Raw genomic sequence first — 23,805 nt, forward strand, 5'->3', positions numbered from 1 at the left:
AACTGAGCCACCCAGGTGCCCCCAAAAATACATTTAATACAGGCTGTAAATATGCTAAAATATTTCCTCAGTATTGTTTACTTTTCACTAATAATTTAAGCCATATGTATGTCTTAAATATCTTTTATCAGAAAAGAGATTTCAAGATAATGTCTTTTATGACTGTGACTATCAAATTAGTGTTCTGAAGGTGTCAACTCTTAATAAATCTTAATTTCTGAATTACACCATACAATATGTTTGCCAGTTTTTACAGAAATCTTAATTGACAATTGACAACTTTACCTCATCAACAAAAAACCCATAGACATAAATACAACATATTCTTAGTCCTACATCAAGTGAAAATTTCTCTAGCCTTGCTTTCTTTTTTGAGCTTCTTTCCCAACCCCAACGTCTAATGATTTATTTCCTCAAAATGTGGCTTTAGTTAAGATGAGTTTTACTTAAAATTGATTTATAAAATGTGAGTAGAATAAGCAATTTTTTTCAAACAAGATACACAATTCTATATGTATGTACAAATTTTGGTTAAATAGTATAAGTAGACATTTGACTTCAATCAGTATGCTACCATCCCTAAAAGTTTATATATATAATCAAGTTGGCCAAAGAACTTTTTATCTTCTCTTTGGGAAACAAGCATCTGTTTTTCTTAAGACATGCAGGCATACAATATATCATACGATAAACACACTCAACCAACTTTATTCATTTTATCTGCCCACCTCCCTGTCAAACCCAGAATGTCCTCTTTCCTTTGCTTTAAGATATTATGCAAGTTCCTATCACTTCCGTGTGGTCTACTTAGAATACTTTTTTTGTCTATACAACTAGTTCTGGAATGCTAACGTTCTTTATTATCTTCTACTTTGTGTACTTGTGTTGGTTTTATCTGTAGGACATGTCTTAGACACTAACCCATTTTAATTTACCTTGTTAAGACTTTAATATAACAGTAAGAAAAGGTACACATGCACCAGTAAACTTAACTAAAAGCTAAGGCTGAACCACCTCAAGATAGTTCCTGGGAGTAGAAAAATTCAGAGAAACCCACACACTCTCAAATATGGAGGCGGCTGCAAGAACTCATGATGTTACACTTTAAGTTTCTGCACCAGTCCTAGCCAACCTCTCCAAATTAAAGTCCTACAAAGACCCAACCTGGCAGATAGAAGAATAAAACGGAAAAGATATGCTATAGAGGGGGCCTATCTTTTTTTCGTTTTCCAAATCCTTAAGAGGCACCATACCTAGGTACAGTGCATGGTTTGTTTCAAGAATTCAAAAAGCAACTATACCACCCTTCAAAACTTTTGGATAAGAGATAGACTAAGGCCAGGATCTCATTTTCAGTTTTTTATTTTCCACGGTTCAAAGTTTAGAACTCTTCTTTTAAACCAAGAACCCCAAGTTCCCTTTTAGAAAATCAGTGTAAAAACAGATGGCTGGCTCATAGGCTGTAGTCGGCTGACCCCTGATGTAGATGGTAGTTTTCAATCATTAAGTTCTGCTACTGATGAAATGAACTAAAATCAGGTCATTATAACTATATTGTCACTCACGTTCTGTTCACAAAGAAGTTTCAGATCATCTCTCTGAGGGGAACTCCCCACACCCCACTGTGCCTCTAAGTCATCAATTTGATTTGGTGGATGGTGCATTATTGGACGGACATCACCAGCAGCAGTTGGATCCACAGTCAATTCTTTCACCCTATAAATACATAAGAGGTACCTAAAATTAACAAACACACATGCAGAGGAACAAGAAACTACCATCCTATTCAATAAAAAGGCAATTCAATTAACATATTAAGACTGATGATGTCAGCTTTCCAGATCAAGTTTACCTGAAATCTGTGTAAAGACCAAAGGGATATTTGGCTGTTGAACTTTCAGAATTTACTGAGGTAACTGTATAATTATTTCAAAGATAATTATTGTGCATAATAACAATTAGCAAAAGTACGTAGATTCAGTATTTCAAAGTAAAACTGTTTTTGCAATTAAATTATATAAACAGAAAAATGATAACAACAGCAGTTAGATCAATAAATGATTATTGCGAAAATCAGAGAATTTAATATACTTTGTAGATTTTTAGTTGTTATAATGCTCTATTAAAATAGCTACATGTGAAATAATCATATTTCTAATGTATGAAGGTTATAAGTTACAAAGTTCTATCATTTAAAAAATGTTTAACTATTATACTTCATTTTACACAGTGGGAGGGTACATGTTCTAAATCAAGAGGATCTTTGTTATTTCCTTGCAGACAAGGAAATTTGTAAGAACATACAGAATAACGGTAAACTTCTCATTTTAAACAAGACCGTTTACCTTTCAACCATAAATATGCAAAGATGACATCATCCTTAAAAATATGAGGGGAAACAGGAAGCTTGAATTCTAAATCAACATTTTAAAGCAAATAAATTAATAAAGTACACAAAAATGAAGATCATGCAGTACAATCATCACCTGCCAAATGAAATGAAAATGAAAAATAAAATGGCTCAGAACAAAAGTATAAATGAAATATTTATATGTAACACAATTCAAAAGAAACTATGAAAATAAACATCTTATGCATAGAAGAAAGTAGACCTGGTAATCGAAGGAGAAAAGTCGTCATACTCATAAGAAGGAGAGAGATCAGGGCGACTGCCACTACCCTGTGAGAAGGGAATGTCTGATGGACTAATTCCAAACTCCTTTACTCTGCAGCACCAAAACAGCAACAAATTAAGAGAAAATGCTCTTGTAAAGACAGCAATGCACATTTCAAGTTTTTATTTCATATTCAGTTTAAATTTTTTTTTAAAAAAGGTATCAACATTGTTGTGACTTAGTGTATTTAGAGTACTTTAAAAATAATTAATTTTAAGAAGTTTTCGAATTTTTCTGTCCTATCGATTCCTTAGTCCATAGTCCTTCCTTTCTGGTATACTTTCCCCTTTTCTCATGATCCTTCCTAGAAGTTTAACCAGACCATCACCTAAATTTTAAATGCCCCTTCTTTACAGCTACATGATGATTAATCAAATTTCCTTGTGCAGTCAATACTGCAAATATTTTATTAGCATCAGTGAGCCCTCAATACTCTTGCAGTCTTTTAAAACAGAACACGAGAGTATTAAGTCCTTCTGGCATCCACTGTTTGTAATGAATTAACTTCTTTCCTATGCGTCTAGGATGGTTCCATCCACGGTACAAAATGAGAAAGCAGTTCTTCAAATAGTTTTCTGTGTTTGGTTCAGATGAAGAACCCTGGTTAAGAAAAGCCTCTTTAGCAATGAAATTTAAATTGCTTTTGGTAATGCCTCTGCTATTTATATTTAACCAAACTATGGCTTTTCTGACACCATCTCTGTGATTCCCTACGTTCCTCTTGGGGTCATCCCATTTCATAACAGTAAGCTGTATTTATTATGTACTTCCTACATGTTAGGTATTATGATTGTAAATTTTAGGCATTATATTATATAAATCTTACAACAATCCTGTGGTATTATTTTTTGCCACTTTACAGATGAGAAATTGGTTCAGAGCAATAAAGTATCTTACCCAATGTCATTCAGTGAGAATGTGGTGTGAGGTTCAAACCTAGCTTTGAGTACAAACATTATGTTACTTAAGCATCCAATATACTGACCATCTTTTTCTCACTACTTCTTTTAGATTTGATCTAAATGAAATTACTGTTTCATTGATCTCAAACTAATAATTTCATGTAGATCAAACTAATTTATTTCTTCTACTTACACTCCTTCTTTGACCTACTGGTAATGCCTGCTGTCCCAGGTTCAATCCTAGATTCAGCTGCCCTTCATCCTATAAATAGTCACTTTGGAAAGCTTATTTACCATACAGACTGACAAAATCTAAATTTCTAACACTAACGTGATTCTTTTTATTCCCAACTCCATTTAGGATTCTATCAGAATCTCCTAATTTAGATAACCTATCCGCCCCTAATAGGCTAATATTTTCCTCTATTCCAAGGGCTTTTGTCCAACTCAAGCAGTAAATACTATATGCAGGAATTATATTCCTCAAATGAGCTCTCTCATTTGAGGAAATCTTGAAATCACTTGAAAATCTTTATTCCTAGAGATTTGGAAAGAAAAGACAGAATTATTTGTCCCAGATGGTTAGTCATGTTGCAGATGAACTACATTACATGATAATAAATTAAAACATTTACTTGGACCTAAATAAACTAGAGGAATGGCCAGATACAGCATTTTCAAATTAGGGAGATTCCTTTGCAGTTAGAAGTCTGAAGACATGGAGGGGTCTTGTCTGTTTTAATTCTATAACATGGTAATATTCTGCTATACTAGGCTGTTGCTCAACTCTCCCATGAACAATTTGAAGAAGCACTTTAATGATAAAAACCCCACATACCAAAACTGTTCATTATAAAAATGAATTAAAAGTACCATAAATGTTTGCAGCTCAGAGCCCATAATTCAAAGTTTAAAAAGGATTAAATTTAGAAATAAAGTTCCATTATATTTTTAAAGAAGTTATTTTAATATCTTTTTGTAAAATGTCAATAGGCTTATACTTTCCAACAGTTTTTACTATCATTTTAAAAAATCTCTTCAGTTGAAACAAAATCAAATCACAAAAGAAAAAAAGAGTATGACCCCATTTATATAAAGTTCAAATACAGCCACCTATGTTGTTCAAGGATACATTCATAGGTGGTAAAACTATTTTTAAAAAGAAGGAGAATACCAAGAAAATTATGCCACAGAAGTCAAGGCAATGTCTACCTTGGGGGACAGATTAATGGATTTGGACATGTTATTCAGGATTTGTAATCAGGAGGGGACATATGGGGAGCTTTCTAGAGAGGTAGAAATGTTCTATTTCCCAATCTGATAATAGGAATTTACACTATATAAATATTTATTAGATTATTCACTTATGTTTTCAGTACTTCTCTGTATACATATGTATTCCTGTTTTATAAAAAAAGATTAAAAATAGAATTTCCATAGCAATTAAAATAAATAGCACAAATACTTGTATTCAGCAAAATTAAGGGAATGTCCATAGTAGAAATGTTATACAAAGAGGAATCTGATCTCTAACAATTAAAATCACAAACGCAATATGTGATAAGAGAAACTGAAAACTACAAAGTCATTTTTTCAAAACAAGAGCAACAGGAACAATTTATGGAACAAATATAAATCTGTCTATCACAATCCAAAGTTCCAAGGGCATTTCATTACTATAAGGAATAAATTATTTTAAGTCTATAATGCTTTTGTCCTTTCATTTGTAATAACATCATGTCCATTAAATTCTATAACACTAGTGACAATGAATAATAAAATGTAACTCATATAGAACACCAGAAAAAAATGTGCTATCATTACTTATTCAAACCCTAGATTTCCTACACATGGCATTTAGTATTATCAGAAATAATTTTTAGCAAATACATAAAACAATTTAAGAAATATAGACTGGTCCCCTTATACTAACTTAGACTCTTAATATAATAGGAAAAATTTACATGATTTAAACACAGTAAAAAAACATGAAATATAACTTGGTGAAACAGAAAAATGTAATCATGTTCTAGGATAGAAAGACCAATTCTACTAAAGATCTAAATCTCTTTCCAAATTACCCAACACATTTCCATTTATTTTCAGAACTTGACCAAATGACTCTACACATCACCTTAATGAATAACATGCAAAAAATTTTTTAAAATTGAAAAAAAATAATAAAAGTCATCATATCAGGTATTAAGTCAAAGTAAATACTGCTCTACTGCCCTCAAATTTCAAACCAAATAACTATTTTGCATACCTATTTGCATATCTTAATGTATTAAGAGTATTTTCACAGGATGCCATTCCTGGAGAGATTGTGGCAATCTAAGGGAGAAAAATGCAAAGGTAAAGAAAATGTTAGAAATGATGAAGACAGTCTTATCAACATATTGCTCATTAAGATCTAATCCTAAAATGGTTATTTAAAATTAACATTTATTTGTGATATCTAAACTCCAAGATAATTTGCTATATCACCCCCACAATCAGATAATAACTATAAGCCACATAAAATATAAACAACTCTCTGAAAGCACCAGAAAATGATTTAAATCACACAGAAAATGGAGGTCAACACCTAGGAGGGAATAGCACTGAGTGTTCCCACTACCCCCTCACCACCCCACACAACAGTGTTTTTGCTTAAGGGCAAGCCCCGCTGCTGTCACACAGGGCAAATAAAACTTCATTAGATAACTGGAATTTCACTGGTTAAACTAAAGGACAGAATTTGAAGGTAGAAACTAAAGCAGCTAGAAAGTAAGGTTTGTCCCAGAAAAGATAATCATGGAGGGAGGTAATCTTGGCAACCAAAAATTGTACATATAAACTGCCCAAATCTCTGGCTGACTCCTGAACCGGGCATACATAAGGCCTACTCCAAGTAACATAGCTAAGTCTAAAAGAACTGTTTGTTTTCAATTTCAGCTGCTGCCCAAAGCAAGGGAGACAAGAGTTTGAGATAAATTAAGTTCACTTCTTGCTAAAACAACAAAAAATCAATAATCTTTAGAACATAAGAGAATCCAGAGTGTCTGTATAAGTATATATTCATAATAAAAATTATATAAGCCAATTTTACTAGACATACTAAGAAAAAGAAAAGTGTGAAACATACTCAAGGAAAATAAAAATCAATGAAGACCAACCTCAAGAAGACTCAGATGTTGGAATTAGTAGAATGCATTATAACTGCAATATAATCCTCTCTATCAGACTGGCAGGGACCACATCTTAAGTATCACTGTATCTCTCACAATAGAAGGATTTAAATGATTGTTATTAATGTGCATTATAATTTTTCCATAGATATTGTGAGTTATTCATTATTCAGGGTTAAAACAAAACAAATAAACAAACATAAACTTACCATGCAGGTACGAGAATTTTCACCTATGAATGAATCTCTTAACACCTGAGTGAGCTTACTTGCTCTGAAAGGAGTATGAGGTTTATTTCTACCTAAGGCTCTGATGCACTCCTGAAAATTAAGAAAGCAAGTTTCACAGATTAGGCTCCTTATATAGAGTAATCTTAATTAATATACTTAAAAGACCTTTCATTATAACTCTAACATTTAAGATCTGATTGGCTCTGGAAATCCTACTAACAGGTTTAGAGCATACTAAAGATGGTCTCATAAAGCCTAAGAAAATGAAATTAAAAACAGTAACAACAACAACAACAGAGTATTTATTATTCCAAAAGATTCTTCTGACTAATATTTAGAAGTAACAGATAGAAGGATATAAAGCTAAACTTTGAAAGTGGCATGACAAAAGAAAAAACACAGAATGTTTTCTTGTAGTCTTACCAATCCTTCCTTTCCTTTTTTTTTTTTAAACATTTTATTTACTTATTTGAGAGAGAGAGAGGGAGAGAGCACAAGCAAGGTGGGGAGAGAGGGAGAAGCAGACTCCCCCCCTGAGCAGGGAGCCTGATGCGGGACTCCATCCCAGGACCCGATCCCAGGACCCCCAAGATCATGACCTGAGCTAAAGGCATACGCTTAACCAACTGAGCCACCCAGGCACCCCCAATCCTTCTTTTTCTATTCAAGGAAGGGATAGAATATTCGTCATTCTACATTTTTCTGAGACAGTATTTCTTAGCTGAGTTTTGTGGTTCCTTGCCTTCCTTTAAGATAATATGACTAATTAAAACCCTGTGGAATCTTAGATCCCTTATTCACTCTAAAAAAAATGAGTATGTGTGAAGAAAGTTCCTGGGTATAATATAAATCAATAACTGTAAACATAAATAAATTCGGATAACCTCTCTTCCTCACTAAATGTTACATGTACTACGATTTTGTAGCTACTCTAAACAAAATTAAAGTCAAAAGCAAAAGATTTTTCACAATTAAATCCATGTTATTTACCTTGAGTGCTAAAAGGCTTTTATTAATTTCAGCACCTTCAAGCCTGGTTTGCCTGTCTGCACTGGAAGTATCAGCTCCTCGTTCATTTCCAGCCAAATCAATGAGAGAAAATTTGCCATGTAGTTTTCCTTTCCTTCTAAGAATAATCTGAAACACTGCATGGCTCCGAGATGAATGTGCATTTGCAGATGTTTGACCGGATGTTCTACAATGTGATTAAGGTTATTTTAGATACCAAAAAAACTTCAGTTTTTATATGTTGTAAACCACAGTATTTCATCAAAGAACCCACAAAAAACTATCCAGCTTCCATCATTTAAATACAAAAGGGACAATCTAACTTAAAACACTTCAACATAGCCAGATTCATACACTTTAATCTGGCATACTTCTAGTATATTTGTAGTATGATTATCAATATAGTAGATATCACTCAAAGTTACATGTAACAGTAAATGTTTTTATGAACAAATTTTTACTACCAGGATGCATTAAGTAACACCTTTGCTTTGTTTAGATACCCAAATTATCTAAAACTGATTAAGAAATTAATTTTCTCTTTCTTAGTTAAAATGAAATTTACCTGCAACTGTTACCTATGTCAATGAGTTTCAGTACATCTTCAACACATTTGACCTCCCGTTCCTGTAATCCCACCACTTGAACCTGCTGTTTCCCATCTTCTAGCACTCTTAATTTTGTTTTCCTGTTTAGCAAGTCAAACACCTATTTAAAAAAAAAAAAATTAGAAAACTAGCTTTAAAGGAAAAGACTCAGTTCTATAAAAATGAATCGGAGTCCAAAAATTATTTCAGAAAATTAGAGTAATAATGCTCAATACTGAAGCTGAGACTTTCAAAGGGAATTTTTTAAAATCTCAACAAAATACTAATATTTTAGTATATTATTCTTCTAACACATATATATTTAGAATATTCTAACACATATAAAAATATGTGGTGCAATGGCTGCACAATATGAATGTAGTTAATGCCAGTGAACTTGTACACAAAAAAAATGCGTAAAGTATTAAATTTTATGTTATACATATATTAAACCACAATTTAACACCCTCTCCCAAAAAATCAGGGTTTTTTTTTTTTAAAGTTTCCACTTACCTTTCCACTATAAATTTCAAAAAAGGTTGCATATACTTGAAGTTCTAATTTCTTATAGTTTGGCTTCTTTAACATTAAAAAGACATCTCGAGCTGTCAAGAATTTCATATGGAGAAAATGCGTTAAGACTTTATAAATACTACCTTTTTTTAAAAAAAAATATTTTATTTAATTTGAGAGAGAGAGGGAGAGAGAGAGAGAGCATGAACAGGGGAGAGGGGCAGAAGGAGAGGGAGAAGCAGACTTCCTGCTGAGCAGGGAGCCTGATGCGGGGCTCGATCCCAGGACCCTGAGATCACGAATGAGCAGATGCTTAACTGACTGAGCCACCCAGGCACCCTGCAAATACTATCTTTAGATATTTTTTACAAAAAAAAAGTAACAGTTTTTTACACTTAAGTATAGATGTCACTCTCTTTCATATTCAATAAAAGAATGCTACTACTTATTCTTATAAATAACATAAAATTATAGGTGGTCATAGCAAGGTTATTCCCATAACCACACCAAAGAGAAGCTTTTCACACATCAGCTATTCAACAACAAATACTAATAAGCTTCAACAACAAATACTAAGCTCCAATAATATGCCAGATTAAAATGACACAAATATAACCAAGATTCCTGTCCCAAAAGCTTAATCTCACAGTTCTTTTCAAGTGGTCTAACAACCTAAAATTGACATAACATACAAATTTAACTTTATGGTTACCCTGAAAGTCCTGAACAATATTTCCAAGTTTTATTTCAAAGCCACCTGAGTAACATTCAAGAATATTACAAATGATATGCAAAAAAGACGGTTACCTGCTAATGCATAAATTCCTTTAGAACAATCTTGGTTCTTTCCTGAAAAGTCACCTCCCATAGTCTACATGTTAAAGAAGAAATAATAATAGATATTATTCAGGAATAAATCTTAAGAATTTAGGTCTTAGAATTAAGCTAAAAGGAAAATAAACAAGCTGCATAGGAGGATGTAACTAATGAATTACTCACATGAGTTTTTCCACTTCCAGTCTGCCCATAAGCAAAGCATGTAGCCATTCCCCTTTCAAATATAGTTTCCACTAGTGGTCTAGCTGTAAACCTTAAGATTAGAATGCACTAGTCAGAATGTGCCATCAATATTTAAATTAAGTAAATAAAATACCAAGTCTTATTAATAAACAAAACTCATACCGATATTTTTAACAAATCAATGGGCTCAACTGTCAGACTACAATTGAGCCCACTGATTTGTTAAAATTTTTAAATCTTATCCTAAAATTGCTTAAAGCTATTTAAAGCATAATTTCAAGTAATTCCATAATAAACGACGGTCACAATGGACCAAGAAAAAGGAAGTAACTGAGCTAAGACATGTGTATATAGAAGACAATATCAAAGTTTTAAAAAATAACAACAAAAAATCATATTAGGCAAGACAAGTAAGGTTTATACAATGAAGAGCAAAAAACCAACCAACCAACCAAAAAACCCACACCACCAGGATTAAAAGTTTTAACAGAAATCTAATCAAAAGAGTGATAATCTCAATAGAGAAAAAAAAAAAACTATAAAAATATTATCTTAAGGACATCTACCCAAGTAGAAAAGTGACAGGATTTCCTTGAATATAGCTAAGTAAATATAGAGTATACTTATAAGACACTGAGTTTGGAGTTGATAGTCTTAGTTCAGGAGAAGGATGCAAAATTATTATGGCTTGAATTATTTTTTAAACCTATTATTGTAATCACTGCTAGAGTTAAAATTAAAAAAGGGATAAGAAATACTTCACTGGGCAGAGCTCTAAAAACTGTAATGGGAAACAATTTTTTTTTTAAGTTTTTAAATTTTATTCTGTTATGTCAGTCACCATATATTACATCATTAGTTTTTGATGTAGTGTTCCATGATTCATTGTTTGCGTATAACACCCAGTGCTCTGTGCAAAACGAGCCCTCTTTAATACCCATCACCAGGCTAACCCATCCCCCCACCCCCTCCCCTCTAAAACCCTCAGTTTGTTTCTCAGAGTCCATTGTCTCTCATGGTTCGTCCTCCCCTCCGATTTCTCCCCCTTCATTTTTCCCTTCCTACTATCTTCTTATTTTTTAACATATAATGTATTATTCGTTTCAGAGGTACAGGTCCGTGATTCATCAGTCTTACACAATTCACAGCGTTCACCATAGCACATACCCTCCCCAATGTCTATCACCCAGCCACCCCATCCCTCCCACCCCCCACCACTCCAGCAACCCTCAGTTTGTGGAAACAAATCTTTTTTTTTATATAGGCTTCAAAATAATGTATGCGGAACATTTTATACAGTTCTGCTCAATTTTTTTAAAGGAACAACTGAAAAAGGTACAGAACAAAAGGAGCAGGAAAAAGTAGTCAAATGGAAGTAGGGAATGAGTCTGCAGAGTGATTAGACAAAAAAAGGCCTACCTCAAATTCCCTCAAAGCTAAATAAAGGGGATAGCATCAATATTGGTAAAGTTAAGAAGCATATATATAAAGTAAAACAGAATGTTTACTAAATCTAGCATATTCAGAGAAACATACCTTATAATTATAAAGTCAGACATATTTTATGAAGCAGGAGTGGAAGTAGAGAAGGGAGTAGCAAGTAGGGGTAAGAAGAGGACTCTATTCTCAGGTAAAAAATACACAATTTATATTAATAGTTCCCTTTTAAAACAAATTCTTCATAATACCATTTAGCATTCACACTTTCTTTAATTTTCTCCTTCTTTACAACTGAACTCCCAGTTTACTGGCTTAAGCCCAATGGAGCTGACCTCAATAATATTTCATTAATAAGTCTTCAATTCTTAGGACTCTTATTAAGTCTTTAATTTTCTGTTTTCCAGCCATATTTATAAAATGAAAAGGCAATGAAAAAGCATTCAAGTAATTGCCAAGACAGTCCTATATAGACTAAAATAGCACTGCTGTTAAAACTGACCTGTTATAATTAGAAGGCAATGTTTACAAACTATGTATGAAAATCTAAATTTGGCATTCAACTTTGGGATATCAATGTGTAATACTTGTAAGTTTGAGTTGTTTATAAGTTGAATAAGTGAACATATAGAATTTCATGTATTACAACTATTCCAATGCTCAAAGATGATAAAAATTTGGCAAATGCAAGTAGGTTTACAGACCTTTTTTCCTTAAATGGTGGTAACATGTGAAATAAAGGTTTAGAAAACTTATGGACATAACAAATATTCCAAATTTCTTTACTAAAACAGAAATTAAAAAGCAAAAAGTAAAAGTCCCCTTCTAACCACATCAAATTCCTAGAACTACAGAAAACGCCTACATTTTCCAGAAATTTCCTATCCATATATAAATAAAATGTATGAGATATGTATATATTAGTAATAAAAACTATGATTTTGGGGAAGCATTAAAGGGAACAGATAGTAATACTCATTATTGTGTTTATACCATAACCTTTGTTTAAACTCAGAATAAAAAAGCATATTGCCACTTTGGAGAGATATGCCAAGATCAATGCAAGCTTCAGGGTGGTGATAAATATACAGCATAAGAACAAAACTGTTATTTAAAACAAATTTACCTACCTGTAAACCATTTCATTAGGAGCTGAGTCATCAAAGGCATAATCAAAACGAAATGTTTGGTTTTCTAGGTACCTTGTTAAATCTACTTTTTGTTTTGGTTCATGTACCATCACAACATCTTTACTAGGGATTGTGATTACATCAAGATCTTTCATTTGAGTTTCTAAAAGAATAAATGAAAATCAATGCCCAGTAATTTTCACAGCATTTCAATGTAATAAGTACTTTCTAAAAAAGTAATAAGAATTTTAATAGAAGTATTAATTCTATAAATATAAATATCTCATAAATATGCCATTCAAGAAGACATATTTCAACAACCAAGTAAAAAAAAAAAAAATACTATCAAAATTTATGTGAAGCAAGAACCAGAAATGGAATGATTCATAGAGTAATAACAAAACAGATCTAACCAAAGAAATCTGCATAATGATTATGTACAAATAAAATGATTTATATTTAACTCTTCCAAATGAATTTAATTTCTGCTATCATGAAAATAAATACCAATTGGACAAAATCAACCTTCCATTAAGAGTTCAAAAAGCATCATACCTTTTTTATTGAGTGGTCGTTTTCTTACACAAACACATATCCTATGTTCATCAATCTAGAAATAAAATATTTTATTTCAATATTTATCAATTATATAAAACACTGAAAAGTCAGTTATGCAATATTTCCTACAGAGATTTTAGAAATTTATGCACTGTATAAACAGGATAAATAAACTTAAAAAACAAATTAGGATGTACAAATTTTAATAGTTAAAAGACAATGATTTCTAAAATTCTGAGCATAATGGGAAAGTACTCATTTTGTTATTTGGTAAACAATTAGGAAATAACTCGTAGAGGCCTCTACTGTTCCTATTAGTAGCATAAGGTTCACATTAGGAAGCTGCCTTACTTCAATATATGCTGCATATAACAAAAGCAAAATTTCCTACCAAGTGGTGTACTGTCAGGTTGATTAAAGGGAAAGGTGTTGACAAAGATAACTAAGAATAGCAAGAAATGCAATTCTCAGATTATTAGTGAGCAAAATAACTCCAAAAATTTTATAATAGCCAATTCTTACACATAAATATTTTTTCATAAAATTTATGCTTCCAATACTTCCCCTTTAATAATAAATCTATAACACAGGGATTGGCAAAATATGGTCTGCGGGCCTAATCCAGCCTACTACCTGCTTTTGTAAAGTTTTAATGAGACAGTTGCACTCATTTGTTCACATATCACCTATCACAAAGGAAAAATTGAGTAGTTGTGATGAAGACCATATGGTTCACAAAGCCAAAATTATTTACTATCCGGGCCTTTTAAGAAAAAGTTTGCCAATCAGATGTAGTAGATTAAATACATGTAGGTGTAGCAAGGACTAATATATACACACAAGTATTATGAACAACAACTCTCTGAAATCCTAAACAATACATCAGCCTGACACAAATGTATTTTATGTACCCAAGCTATTCTGTATATGCTAGGTCAGATGGATTATTTTTCTTAAGTATCAATTACTCACAAAATAATCCCTGTCCAAAAAATTCTCATTCTTCAAGAGGAAAGTAGTTGAGTAATAGGGAAGCAGAATATTTTTTGAGCACTAGATTTCTGGTCTAGTATGGTCCTCAACAACCATCACTTACTGTTAAAAAGCCAGACTAACATTTATTTAAAAATAACAAATTAACTAATAAAAAATTAGTTTGATAGTGGGAATTTATAGCCCAAATCAAAGAGGAAATAAGCTTGGAACTGGGATAAAAGTTTCAGTGATGGTCAGAAAGGAGAATGGGTCTTCTGACATCATTCCTTTAACTGCTGTTCTGCTCTACCAAAGACAGAGAGGCTTTGTTTTGAAAAGAACATCTCTGTGGGGAAGCATGTCTGATAAATCAAATTATGGGAGATAATCATAAATGTGAATGATTTCTTGATTTTCACCTTAAAACACGGGGAATGTACACCTATAAAGAAAAAAAAAAACACTACATAGCTAAATCCAGTATTAAGTGGGCAGTGAACATTTTTTTTTTTTTTTATTAACAGCATAAAAAAATTCCACAATAGTTTACAAAGAATCTTACAGGATCTGCTGTTGTTAATGGTCTATAATCCAAACTTCCTCTAAAGTCTCTGATCATACACATAATTTCATAATTTGGGTTTGTAGCATCAACATCCTACACGGAGACAGAGAAAATTCATGATTTATTATCATTACAATAATGGATATTGTTGCATTTATGTTTTTGTTTTTTAAGTAGGCTCCACGCCCAGCATGAAGCCCAATGTGAGGCTTAAACTCACGATCCTGACTGAGATCAAGAATCGGACGCTTAAGTGTCTGAATCACCCAGCTGCCCCTGTTGCAAATTAAATATGGCTTGCAAATTAAAATTAAATTCACAGCTTGTGGAGTGTCTGTTTTATTTTTAAGTTTTTAAAAAATCAATCAATCAATCAGGAGATTGTGTCATTGCCAAGCCCAAACTCAAACTAGAGGCATCATAAAATTTAGTTTCCGAGTTCAGGATTAAAAATATGCCCAGTAATCATATTTCATATTAAATACATAATTCTGTTAGCCTACATACATTCTGTTATTAACTGTAAACCAAACACTCCTCATTAAAACCACCCTTGAGGGGAGCCTGGGGGGCTTAGTCGGTTAAGTGGCTGCCTTCGGCTCAGGTCATGATCCCAGGGTCCTGGGATCGAGCCCCACATCGGGCTCCCTGCTCAGCAGGAGGCCTGCTTCTCCCTCTCCCTCTGTCTGCCGCTCTGCCTACTTGTGCTCTCTATCTCTGTTAAATAAATAAATAAAAATCTTTAATAAAAAAAAAAAACCACCCTTGAATTATTTCAAAAATTCATGTTACACATATGACTTAATCATCCTAGAAAATGAAGCAAGAGAGAAATAGCGCTCATCTTAAACATCAGTAAAGAACTCTAGAAAAATTGAAATTCTACAAAAATTCATTTAATCAGATTTTTCTTCGCCATGCTTAATCCAGTGATCCAGCAAAGTAGAAACACAGACTCATTTATGTTTTCTGTTTTGGTTGACTCTCTAAAAAAATTTAAAAACCTAAGGCACGGTAAAACCACCTCAAATGGACAGGACTTAAAGGAATCAAAAGACAAGATAATTTTTGAAACCTTTAAAATTCAAATTACTGAATGTTGACTGCAATTTACTTTTTTGCTTCAAAACTGAGAAAATTCAGATTAAGACACACGTATCAATAGGTAACAGCCTCTCTTAGCCATGAGTAATAAATTATTAAACATTCTAAGAAGTCAGATTTTTTTCATGCACCATGTACAGATTTGCTTTGAATATAAATTTCAAAACTGTTAATGAAACTTACTTTCAATTAACTTTCTTTTAGGAAACAACAACAACTATGTCAATGGAAAAAGTGAATGTAAAGTTAAAATTAAGAGATCACAAAGAGATATGAAAATATTATGAGGTTCCCATAGGAAACACCAGGTGGCATCTGTGCTAAGTATCAGCAGATCTATCTGTATTGTGTTTTACTTATTTCAAAACCCAACTGGCCATTCTCAGAACACTTTAAGATATAACCTGATTTATTCAAGTTGAATTTTATACTGGTTCCTAATTCTATAACACAACTTCTTTATGATTAAGGGCATTTGAATATACTTCTAAATAAAGAAACAATCCCAACGTTTTAATAGAGGAACAAGTTCTAAGAATATAATAGATATAATACAATAGATATAATACACTAGAAACTATATGTACAGAAACAGAATTTCTAATAGGTGAAGACCTATATAGAGATAGAAGATCAGTCTTCTATATAATTTTTCCATTGTTAGTAAAAAGTTTTGTTACCATCTAAAGGGAACATGGGAGGCACAACAGAGATACACTTTTAATATCTAGTATAAATTAAAACAGAAAGAATTTCCCCTTTCATTCATATGCTGAATTTACTAACCATGGAAAAACAGTAATAAAATTTGTAGTATAATCGTCTACTTTATAATCATCTACTTTAACTAGATATTCTTCTGAATATATTTTTAGATCTTTTTAGAAAGTCAAAGTCTTATTATTCTTGAAAGGTGTAATGGCTGCATTAGAATTGTAACACAATGGATTATTATTCAAAATGGAACAAATGTTAGGGCTACACATATCCACTAAAACGTGAAAAGTACATGTAGTAAAAATCTGTTACGGTAACGTATTTTCACAAGAGTTTACATTATTTCTCATTATCAGTTTAGATTTCAACTAAAGGAACTATATTGAAATCTTTAACTGAATGCCTCAAATACTTTTTCAAAAGCAAATCACTTTCACTGACACCATCTACATCTTCAGTTCATGCATAAACAAAATTTGTTTCTGTTACAAACCTGGGCTCTTTTTTCTCTAAGTTCTTGCTGCTGTAGTCTTCTTTTTTCTCGTTTTTCTTGTAATTTTTCTACTTCTTTCACACAATTAGATTTTCTACGTGCTGAAAGAAAAAGATGAGCTGTAGAAGTACAGCTTTCTTTTTTACAGTACTGTACTTACACACAAAAATTTTATGTATATTTCACCACATACACCCAAAAAACGGTACACAGTGACAAGGCATGCCTTTAACAACTATGTGCACTTATGAGCTGCTTTAACAAAACTAGGAACAGGACAATATACAGATAGCAGTCAAGAAAAATGACTTTAATATACTGATACATGTCATCTCTTGGTTTACAATCACAGATGTATGAATTGGAAAGGATTGAGAAGTATAAGAAATACTTCCATAACATCTGTCAAATTATCATCTGACCAGAATTTTAAATTCAAAGCAAGTGAAAAATTGTTATAATTTTGTATTTGTAAATTTTCTCCAAAATACACATTTCAAAACCCAATTAACAGACCAAACTAACAAAAAAAAAATCTTCCACAGTGGTAAAATGAAATCTGCAATCAAGCTTATAATTAGACTCTTTACCATTTGGGGACTTCTAAGGATGACCAAGAGAGAATACATGTATGCCTAAAATGACTGAATCCTTGATACATGATTTACATACAAGGGGGTCCAAATTCCTTTTTTGCAGCTTGAACTGGAGATATATCTGAAACACTACCATTCTGTTGTGCAGAGGAAGACTGCTCAGGAAGCTGACTAGGCCGTGCACGTGCAGAACCAACCACTGCAAGTGAAACAAAATTTTTAAATTCAGAACAGAAAATCAGTAAAGGTGAACCCTAGTAAAAGGAACAGAGATATCTCAAAAGAACTGATACTTATAAGCTGTCAGTTTTCTACTTATGTGGGTATGAAGAGAATATGTAATAATTTTGTTCAATAAACTAACAAGCCAAGAGGTTTTCAAGGTAGTATGTGCAGAGACTGGGGTTCCACCAATGTAATTTTAGCTACAAAACTCAATCTGAATAATTTATGTAAAAACCAAAGCCAAGCTTGATTTTTAATAATCATTTAAAAAATGTAAGTGTGCAGGGGCGTCTGGGTGGCTCAGCCAGTTGAGTGGCTGGGTCTTGATTTCGGCTCAGGTCATGATCTTAGGGTCCTGGAATCAAGCCCTGCGTCCAGCTCTGCGTTTAGCAAGGAGTCTGCTTGAGGATTCTTTCTCTCTCTCTCCCTCTCTCTTTGCCTCTGCCCCGCTCTAGCTCTCCCTCTCTCTAAAATGAATAAATAAATCTTAAAAGGGCCCCCCAAAATATATATATTTAAGTGTGCAAAATGTAAATTTTAAATTTAAATGCATTGTCATTTTGAAAAATTTACACAATTCTGAAGTACATAAAGTAAAAAACACTCCTTCAACCCTCCCTATAATTGCAAATCCCACTCTTTGCTCCTCAAAGATGCAAATCTTCAGCAGAGAATTTCCCAATATATATGTTATAAAAGTGGAAAAATAAATATGAAGTAAAATATAAGCACCACATTTTACAAAGCAATATAAATTTTCAAAAGTTTCAAACACACAAGGGAAGGATAGTGTTTAAAGTGCAGGACTTTCCCTCTACCTCCAATCTCTCTTCTAATACCTAATGCCTGTCCTGCCCCACCATCCCCACATACAGAGAAACATCACCACCAGAAATTACAATTCTGAATTGCTGAAGAGGAGAAAAGAAATTAACTGTGCTTTACATTTCCTTGCTGAAAATACAAGGAAGACCTGCAATTAACTACAAATTGTACCCGTTCAACTTTTCTTTAGCTGACTCCCAAGTTACCCATGAATCTTTTGGGAAGACTGTTAGCCAGAAAGTCATGTAAAATGGGATTAGATTTACTACTGTGAACTCAATTAACAGACTACTGCCCCATTCCTTTCTTTCTCATGATACTCTTCTCAAATCTGCAAAGTTATTGGGTAAAGGAGATTAATCAAAAATTGCATATAACAGAGTTTCATATTCATCACTTACCTTAATAAATCATTTTTTATATTATTGACTTTTTTCAAGATTTTATTTATTTATTTGAGAGAGAGAGAGAAACAGAGAGCGTGAGTCAGGGAAGGGGCAGAGGGAGAGGGAGAAGCACATAGAGAAGCAGGTGGAGAAGCAGGCTCCCTGCTGAGCAGGGAGCCCAATGCGGCACTCGATCCCAGGACCCCACGGATCATGACCTAGGCCGAAGGCAGACACTTAACTGACTGAGCCACCCAGGCGCCCCTATTATTGACATTACTGTATTAGGAAACCAAGAAGATACCAATCTTCAAATTAGCCACATAAAGTTTAAATGAATAATAATGTCAAGGGCAATATTCACCTTTGATTTACCTTGTTGGGGCCATACTAGAAAGTTAATAGACAAAATTAATAGATAAATGTTTACCTCTGTTATCTCTTGGAGGAGGGTCATTCTTAATAGAAGCCACAGTCCGTCGATTCTATAAGAGAAAAATAAAAACGCTCATTGTACTTTCTCTCTTTACTCCTCATATATTTATCATAATTTGGGCTTCCTTTAATTAAACAAAAGTAGGTGAACATAATGTAAAACTAAATAGAAAAAAACTATAAATAATCTTCTAATAATTACTACTAATACCATCAGTATTCAAGTTTTTTATGTGAGTACTGCCCACCACCTCTCCAGAAAATGCAATATTCCGGAATTAGCACGAGGCAGGCACTGCTCATATTAAGTCACTCAATCTTCACAACAACCCTACAGGGTCATTACTATTATTATTCTGGTTCCAGAGATGAGAAAACTGAAGCAAAGAGAAGTTATTTCAGTAAAGGGTATAGTTTTAGCCACCATGCTAAAACCATGTAATACATTTCAAAGGTATGTATTACATTTCATCTTTGGATGTCAGAGTAATCAATAAAATACTGGTTTTAGACAACCTACCATCTAACTATTAAACTTAAATATCAAAATACCATGATATGCTCACTGTCATTTATACTAAAAGACTTTTAGACTTTCAAAGACTTGGAACTGCATAGACTAGGACAGCAAATTTTTGATCCTATCCTTTATTTACCAAGACTTCATTTTATTCACCTGAAAAAAAGGTATCAAATAATGTCATGGCTCTCAACACTAGAGAGAACATTTGCACATTTAAATCAGATAATGATTTTAATAGTAATTAAAAGAATACTAATGCGAGGGCTTCAATTTAGAGAAAATAAAACTGAACTGCTGGGAGCAGGCAAGGCATCAGTATTTTGAAAAATTCTCTAAGTGATTTTAATGCACAGCAAAGGTTCTAAATGACATATGAAGAAGGATCATCTATGAAGATCCTTCATGGCTGTGAAGCCAAATATGAAAAACAATCCATCTACAAGTCATAACTAATGACGTCTAAGCAGTGACACTCAATATGCTGAATTATATGAATTGAAAATCTGCCTTATGTTCACATGCATAATTTAAAAGGTAGAATGTTTTGCTGATATTGTTAAGCTTCTATCACATGATATTTGGATGCTGATGTATGTCTTCCCTGTAAGATACCGAGTTCCTCTAGGGTTAAAGTCATGTCATTCATCTTTGTGATAAAATCAACAATGTAGGAAAATTAACAAATGCTTGTTGAACTAAACACACAGGACTGCAGATTCAACAAATGTGAGTGACTACATGGTTTCAAAAGAGCTGCACTTTAATACACAATTTTAACAGTGAGAGGTTTCAATAGGAAGGAAGAGGAATTATCTTTTAAAGTAATAAAAATGGCATGGCTTTTATTTTTATAAAGATAATCTCGTTAGACAGGATATATAGCATGGTCTTAAAGTTTATCTTCACAGATAATACAGAAGTAGTTAAACTGTACTCTATCATTTCCCATCTTTCTCTAATAAACATAAATAGGAGAATTACTATTTTCAAAGACTACTGGAGTGGGAATTTATTATGAGTAATAAACATTCTTTCTTTATGTAAGTCATATATTCCCTCAACAAACACTGACAAGCAAATGGTTTTGACATCCCTATCTCCTGGGGAGCTATTAGTCTTAGGAAAAATCCTAATCAGGAAAGAATTTCTAAGATTTTACCTAATAATTATTGTAACTGTGAACTGGACAACCTCAATCCTTGAAAGAATGTATGCATAAACATGGCATGTAGGTGGCAGAAAGAATTACAGGTTTTTTTTAAAAAAAGCAAACTAATACTTAAAATATACTCTTTACAGTCTATTCATTTCAAACCAGAAAATACACACGCACACACCCCCCACACACCCCTACTCTAAATTTTACTAACCTTTACAATTTTGTTTACTTTGGCTGAAGATGTTGGAGGTGGAGGTGTTTCTGGACTGGGTTCAATTTCTTCATCAGGTACAAGGTCAGGGTTAAGTGAAAAGATGCTCTCAAGGTCAATCTGTTTAAAAAAAAAATGCATGTATCTTTAGAGTAAATTTTGACAATTAACCTTTTATTTTACAAATTTACACACAGAGAATGACTGTTAAATGATTTCAGCCTCATGAACAGTACTGCCTTGAAAACAAAATTATCTACAATTGCAACCCACATATTAAGACAGCTATTAATACAGCATTTTGTGGTCTTGATAATATGTCCCAACACTTACAACGTGCAGGAAGAATCTACCCTTCTTTGAATGAAATGTTTTAATCATTTGAAAGGTTTTCCAGAAATGATAAAGAATGTATGTACTATATAAAAAAGTATATACTTTTCAGTTTTGTTTTATATTGGAACCTTGATTGCAGGACTAGAAATAAAATTTAGCTCAGTGATTGGGGCGCCTAGCTCAGTCAGTGGAGCATGCGTCTCTTGATCTTGGGGCTGTGGGTTTGAGCCCCATGCTGTGTGTAGAGATTACTTAAAAATGAAATCTAAAAAAAAAATAAAAAAATTTTAACCCAGGGGTGCCTGGGTGGCTCAGTCATTAAGTGTCTGCCTTCGGCTCAGGTCATGATCCCAGCATCCTGGGATGGAGCCTCGCATCAGGCTCCCTGCTCAGTGGGAAGCCTGCTTCTCCCTCTCCCACTCCCCCTGCTTGTGTTCCCTCTCTCTCTGTGTCTCTGTCAAATAAATAAATAAAATCTTTAAAAAAAAAAATTTAACCCAGTGATCATACCTCTTTGCCTTTTGTATCTCCATTTTCTATCCATTCAACAGTTACACTTTCATTATCTTCATTTAAAGACGTTACCATTGCTTGATGTATTCGGCCTAAGTGGGAATAAAATATACATTTTAATCCATAAATTATGGTATTCCTAAACAATGTCAAATACAATTTTATAACTGACAAACTTTTGGAAGACCATGATCCTAGTTTTCTTACAAGGGATTTCCATACTCTCACACAATTAGGGAATGAACTTTGTCCATGTAATCATTAATCAATGTGCTGTCAAGACCAGAACTCAAGAAACTGGATTAGACTGAAAGTGCATTTTCAACAAACATGAAAAATGGTTACACAATGGCAGAGAATGTCTGAAATTTTATACCACTATATAGTTCTAATCATTACAAAGTTTCCTTACTATGAGCTGACACTGACTGTAGTACAAAACAAAAATTCAAAAACCAATTTTTTAAACTAATATAAAACATTTTATGTAAAAACCACTATCATATATTATACAATAATTAGACATTATTTTTATAAGATTGGGAAAAGGATTCTAAGTCCACTAAGGTTGGAAAATGTAATCTAACATATTGTCTTTCTGCATGCTGCCTATCCAGATCTATTCTATACCTTACCTTCTCTGGCAGCTACCTAGTACTTACCATCTGTAGAGAGAGGACCTTATATCTAATGTATTAACTTGTTTTCCCTCTCTTAACAGACTGTGGACATTACTTGTTAATAACCATAGAACTAAGTATTTTTAATTATTACAGAATATTCCGTTATGTTTATTACAACTTACTTCATATCTATTGATGGTCACTTAGGTTATCTGCAATTTTTTGCTATTATAAACACTACAATGAATACTATGGCACATGTGTCATTATACACTTGTCAGATTATTCTTTGGAACAAATTCCTAGAAGCAGATCAATAAGTTTTATAAGTGTTTGTGTATTTTTTACTTATTTGTTTTCATCTTACCCACCCACTTATTAATCAAAGGATAGAAACTATTTGTTATAGATCCGCATCTACATATTATTTAATAAAATGCTGAACATATGGAATTTTCATATGTATTTCCTGAATGAAATCCTAGGGACATCAATAATTCACCTTTAGTTTATACCTCTTTAAATATCTAAAAAAAACCCCAAACAACCCCCCAACTACATAGTATATAAAACAATGTTATTGTAATAATAAGGCACTTACTGAAATAAGTGGACATTAGAGAATTGGGTGTTGGGGGTAGAAAGAAATAAGCTGGAAAATACTGGGAGGAATCAAGGGAGAGGCTTTTAAAAGGGGGAAATTAGGTAATATTTACTGCAATTTGATATGGGCAAAAAATTAGGTAAACAACGAGAAGAAGCGGTATGTGTCAGTGAGGTCCACCAGGAAGCAGATATTGAGACAGGAGGACAAGAGTTTTACTGTGAAAGATAAAAGGGGGAGTAAAACAGGACTAGGCATGGAAAACTTTCAGACTGTGATACAGAT

General features: G+C 32.9%; 1 protein-coding gene across 3 annotated transcripts in view; it reads right to left on the minus strand.

Annotated features, from left to right (window-relative positions):
• Positions 1 to 23,805, minus strand: part of KIF2A (kinesin family member 2A) — a 75,048-nt gene that overhangs the window by 10,793 nt on the left and 40,450 nt on the right. The window contains exons 2-18 of one of the 3 annotated variants that reach the window (XM_006731226.2): positions 22,291 to 22,385; positions 21,445 to 21,564; positions 19,547 to 19,601; positions 17,757 to 17,879; positions 17,085 to 17,185; positions 14,768 to 14,863; positions 13,228 to 13,282; positions 12,673 to 12,835; positions 10,085 to 10,175; positions 9,893 to 9,956; positions 9,086 to 9,177; positions 8,551 to 8,693; positions 7,968 to 8,172; positions 6,957 to 7,067; positions 5,844 to 5,911; positions 2,613 to 2,726; positions 1,566 to 1,716 (exon numbers count right to left, since the gene is read on the minus strand). In XM_006731226.2, the coding sequence (XP_006731289.1) occupies positions 1,566 to 1,716; positions 2,613 to 2,726; positions 5,844 to 5,911; positions 6,957 to 7,067; positions 7,968 to 8,172; positions 8,551 to 8,693; positions 9,086 to 9,177; positions 9,893 to 9,956; positions 10,085 to 10,175; positions 12,673 to 12,835; positions 13,228 to 13,282; positions 14,768 to 14,863; positions 17,085 to 17,185; positions 17,757 to 17,879; positions 19,547 to 19,601; positions 21,445 to 21,564; positions 22,291 to 22,385 (1,847 nt within the window). The remainder of the gene's footprint in view (positions 1 to 1,565; positions 1,717 to 2,612; positions 2,727 to 5,843; positions 5,912 to 6,956; positions 7,068 to 7,967; positions 8,173 to 8,550; positions 8,694 to 9,085; positions 9,178 to 9,892; positions 9,957 to 10,084; positions 10,176 to 12,672; positions 12,836 to 13,227; positions 13,283 to 14,767; positions 14,864 to 17,084; positions 17,186 to 17,756; positions 17,880 to 19,546; positions 19,602 to 21,444; positions 21,565 to 22,290; positions 22,386 to 23,805) is intronic. The other 2 variants (XM_006731228.3, XM_006731227.3) reach the window with 2 other exon arrangements.

Source organism: Leptonychotes weddellii, chromosome 7, assembly GCF_054177405.1.
Source record: "Leptonychotes weddellii isolate Sample4059 chromosome 7, ASM5417740v2, whole genome shotgun sequence".
Classification (NCBI taxonomy): domain Eukaryota; kingdom Metazoa; phylum Chordata; class Mammalia; order Carnivora; family Phocidae; genus Leptonychotes; species Leptonychotes weddellii.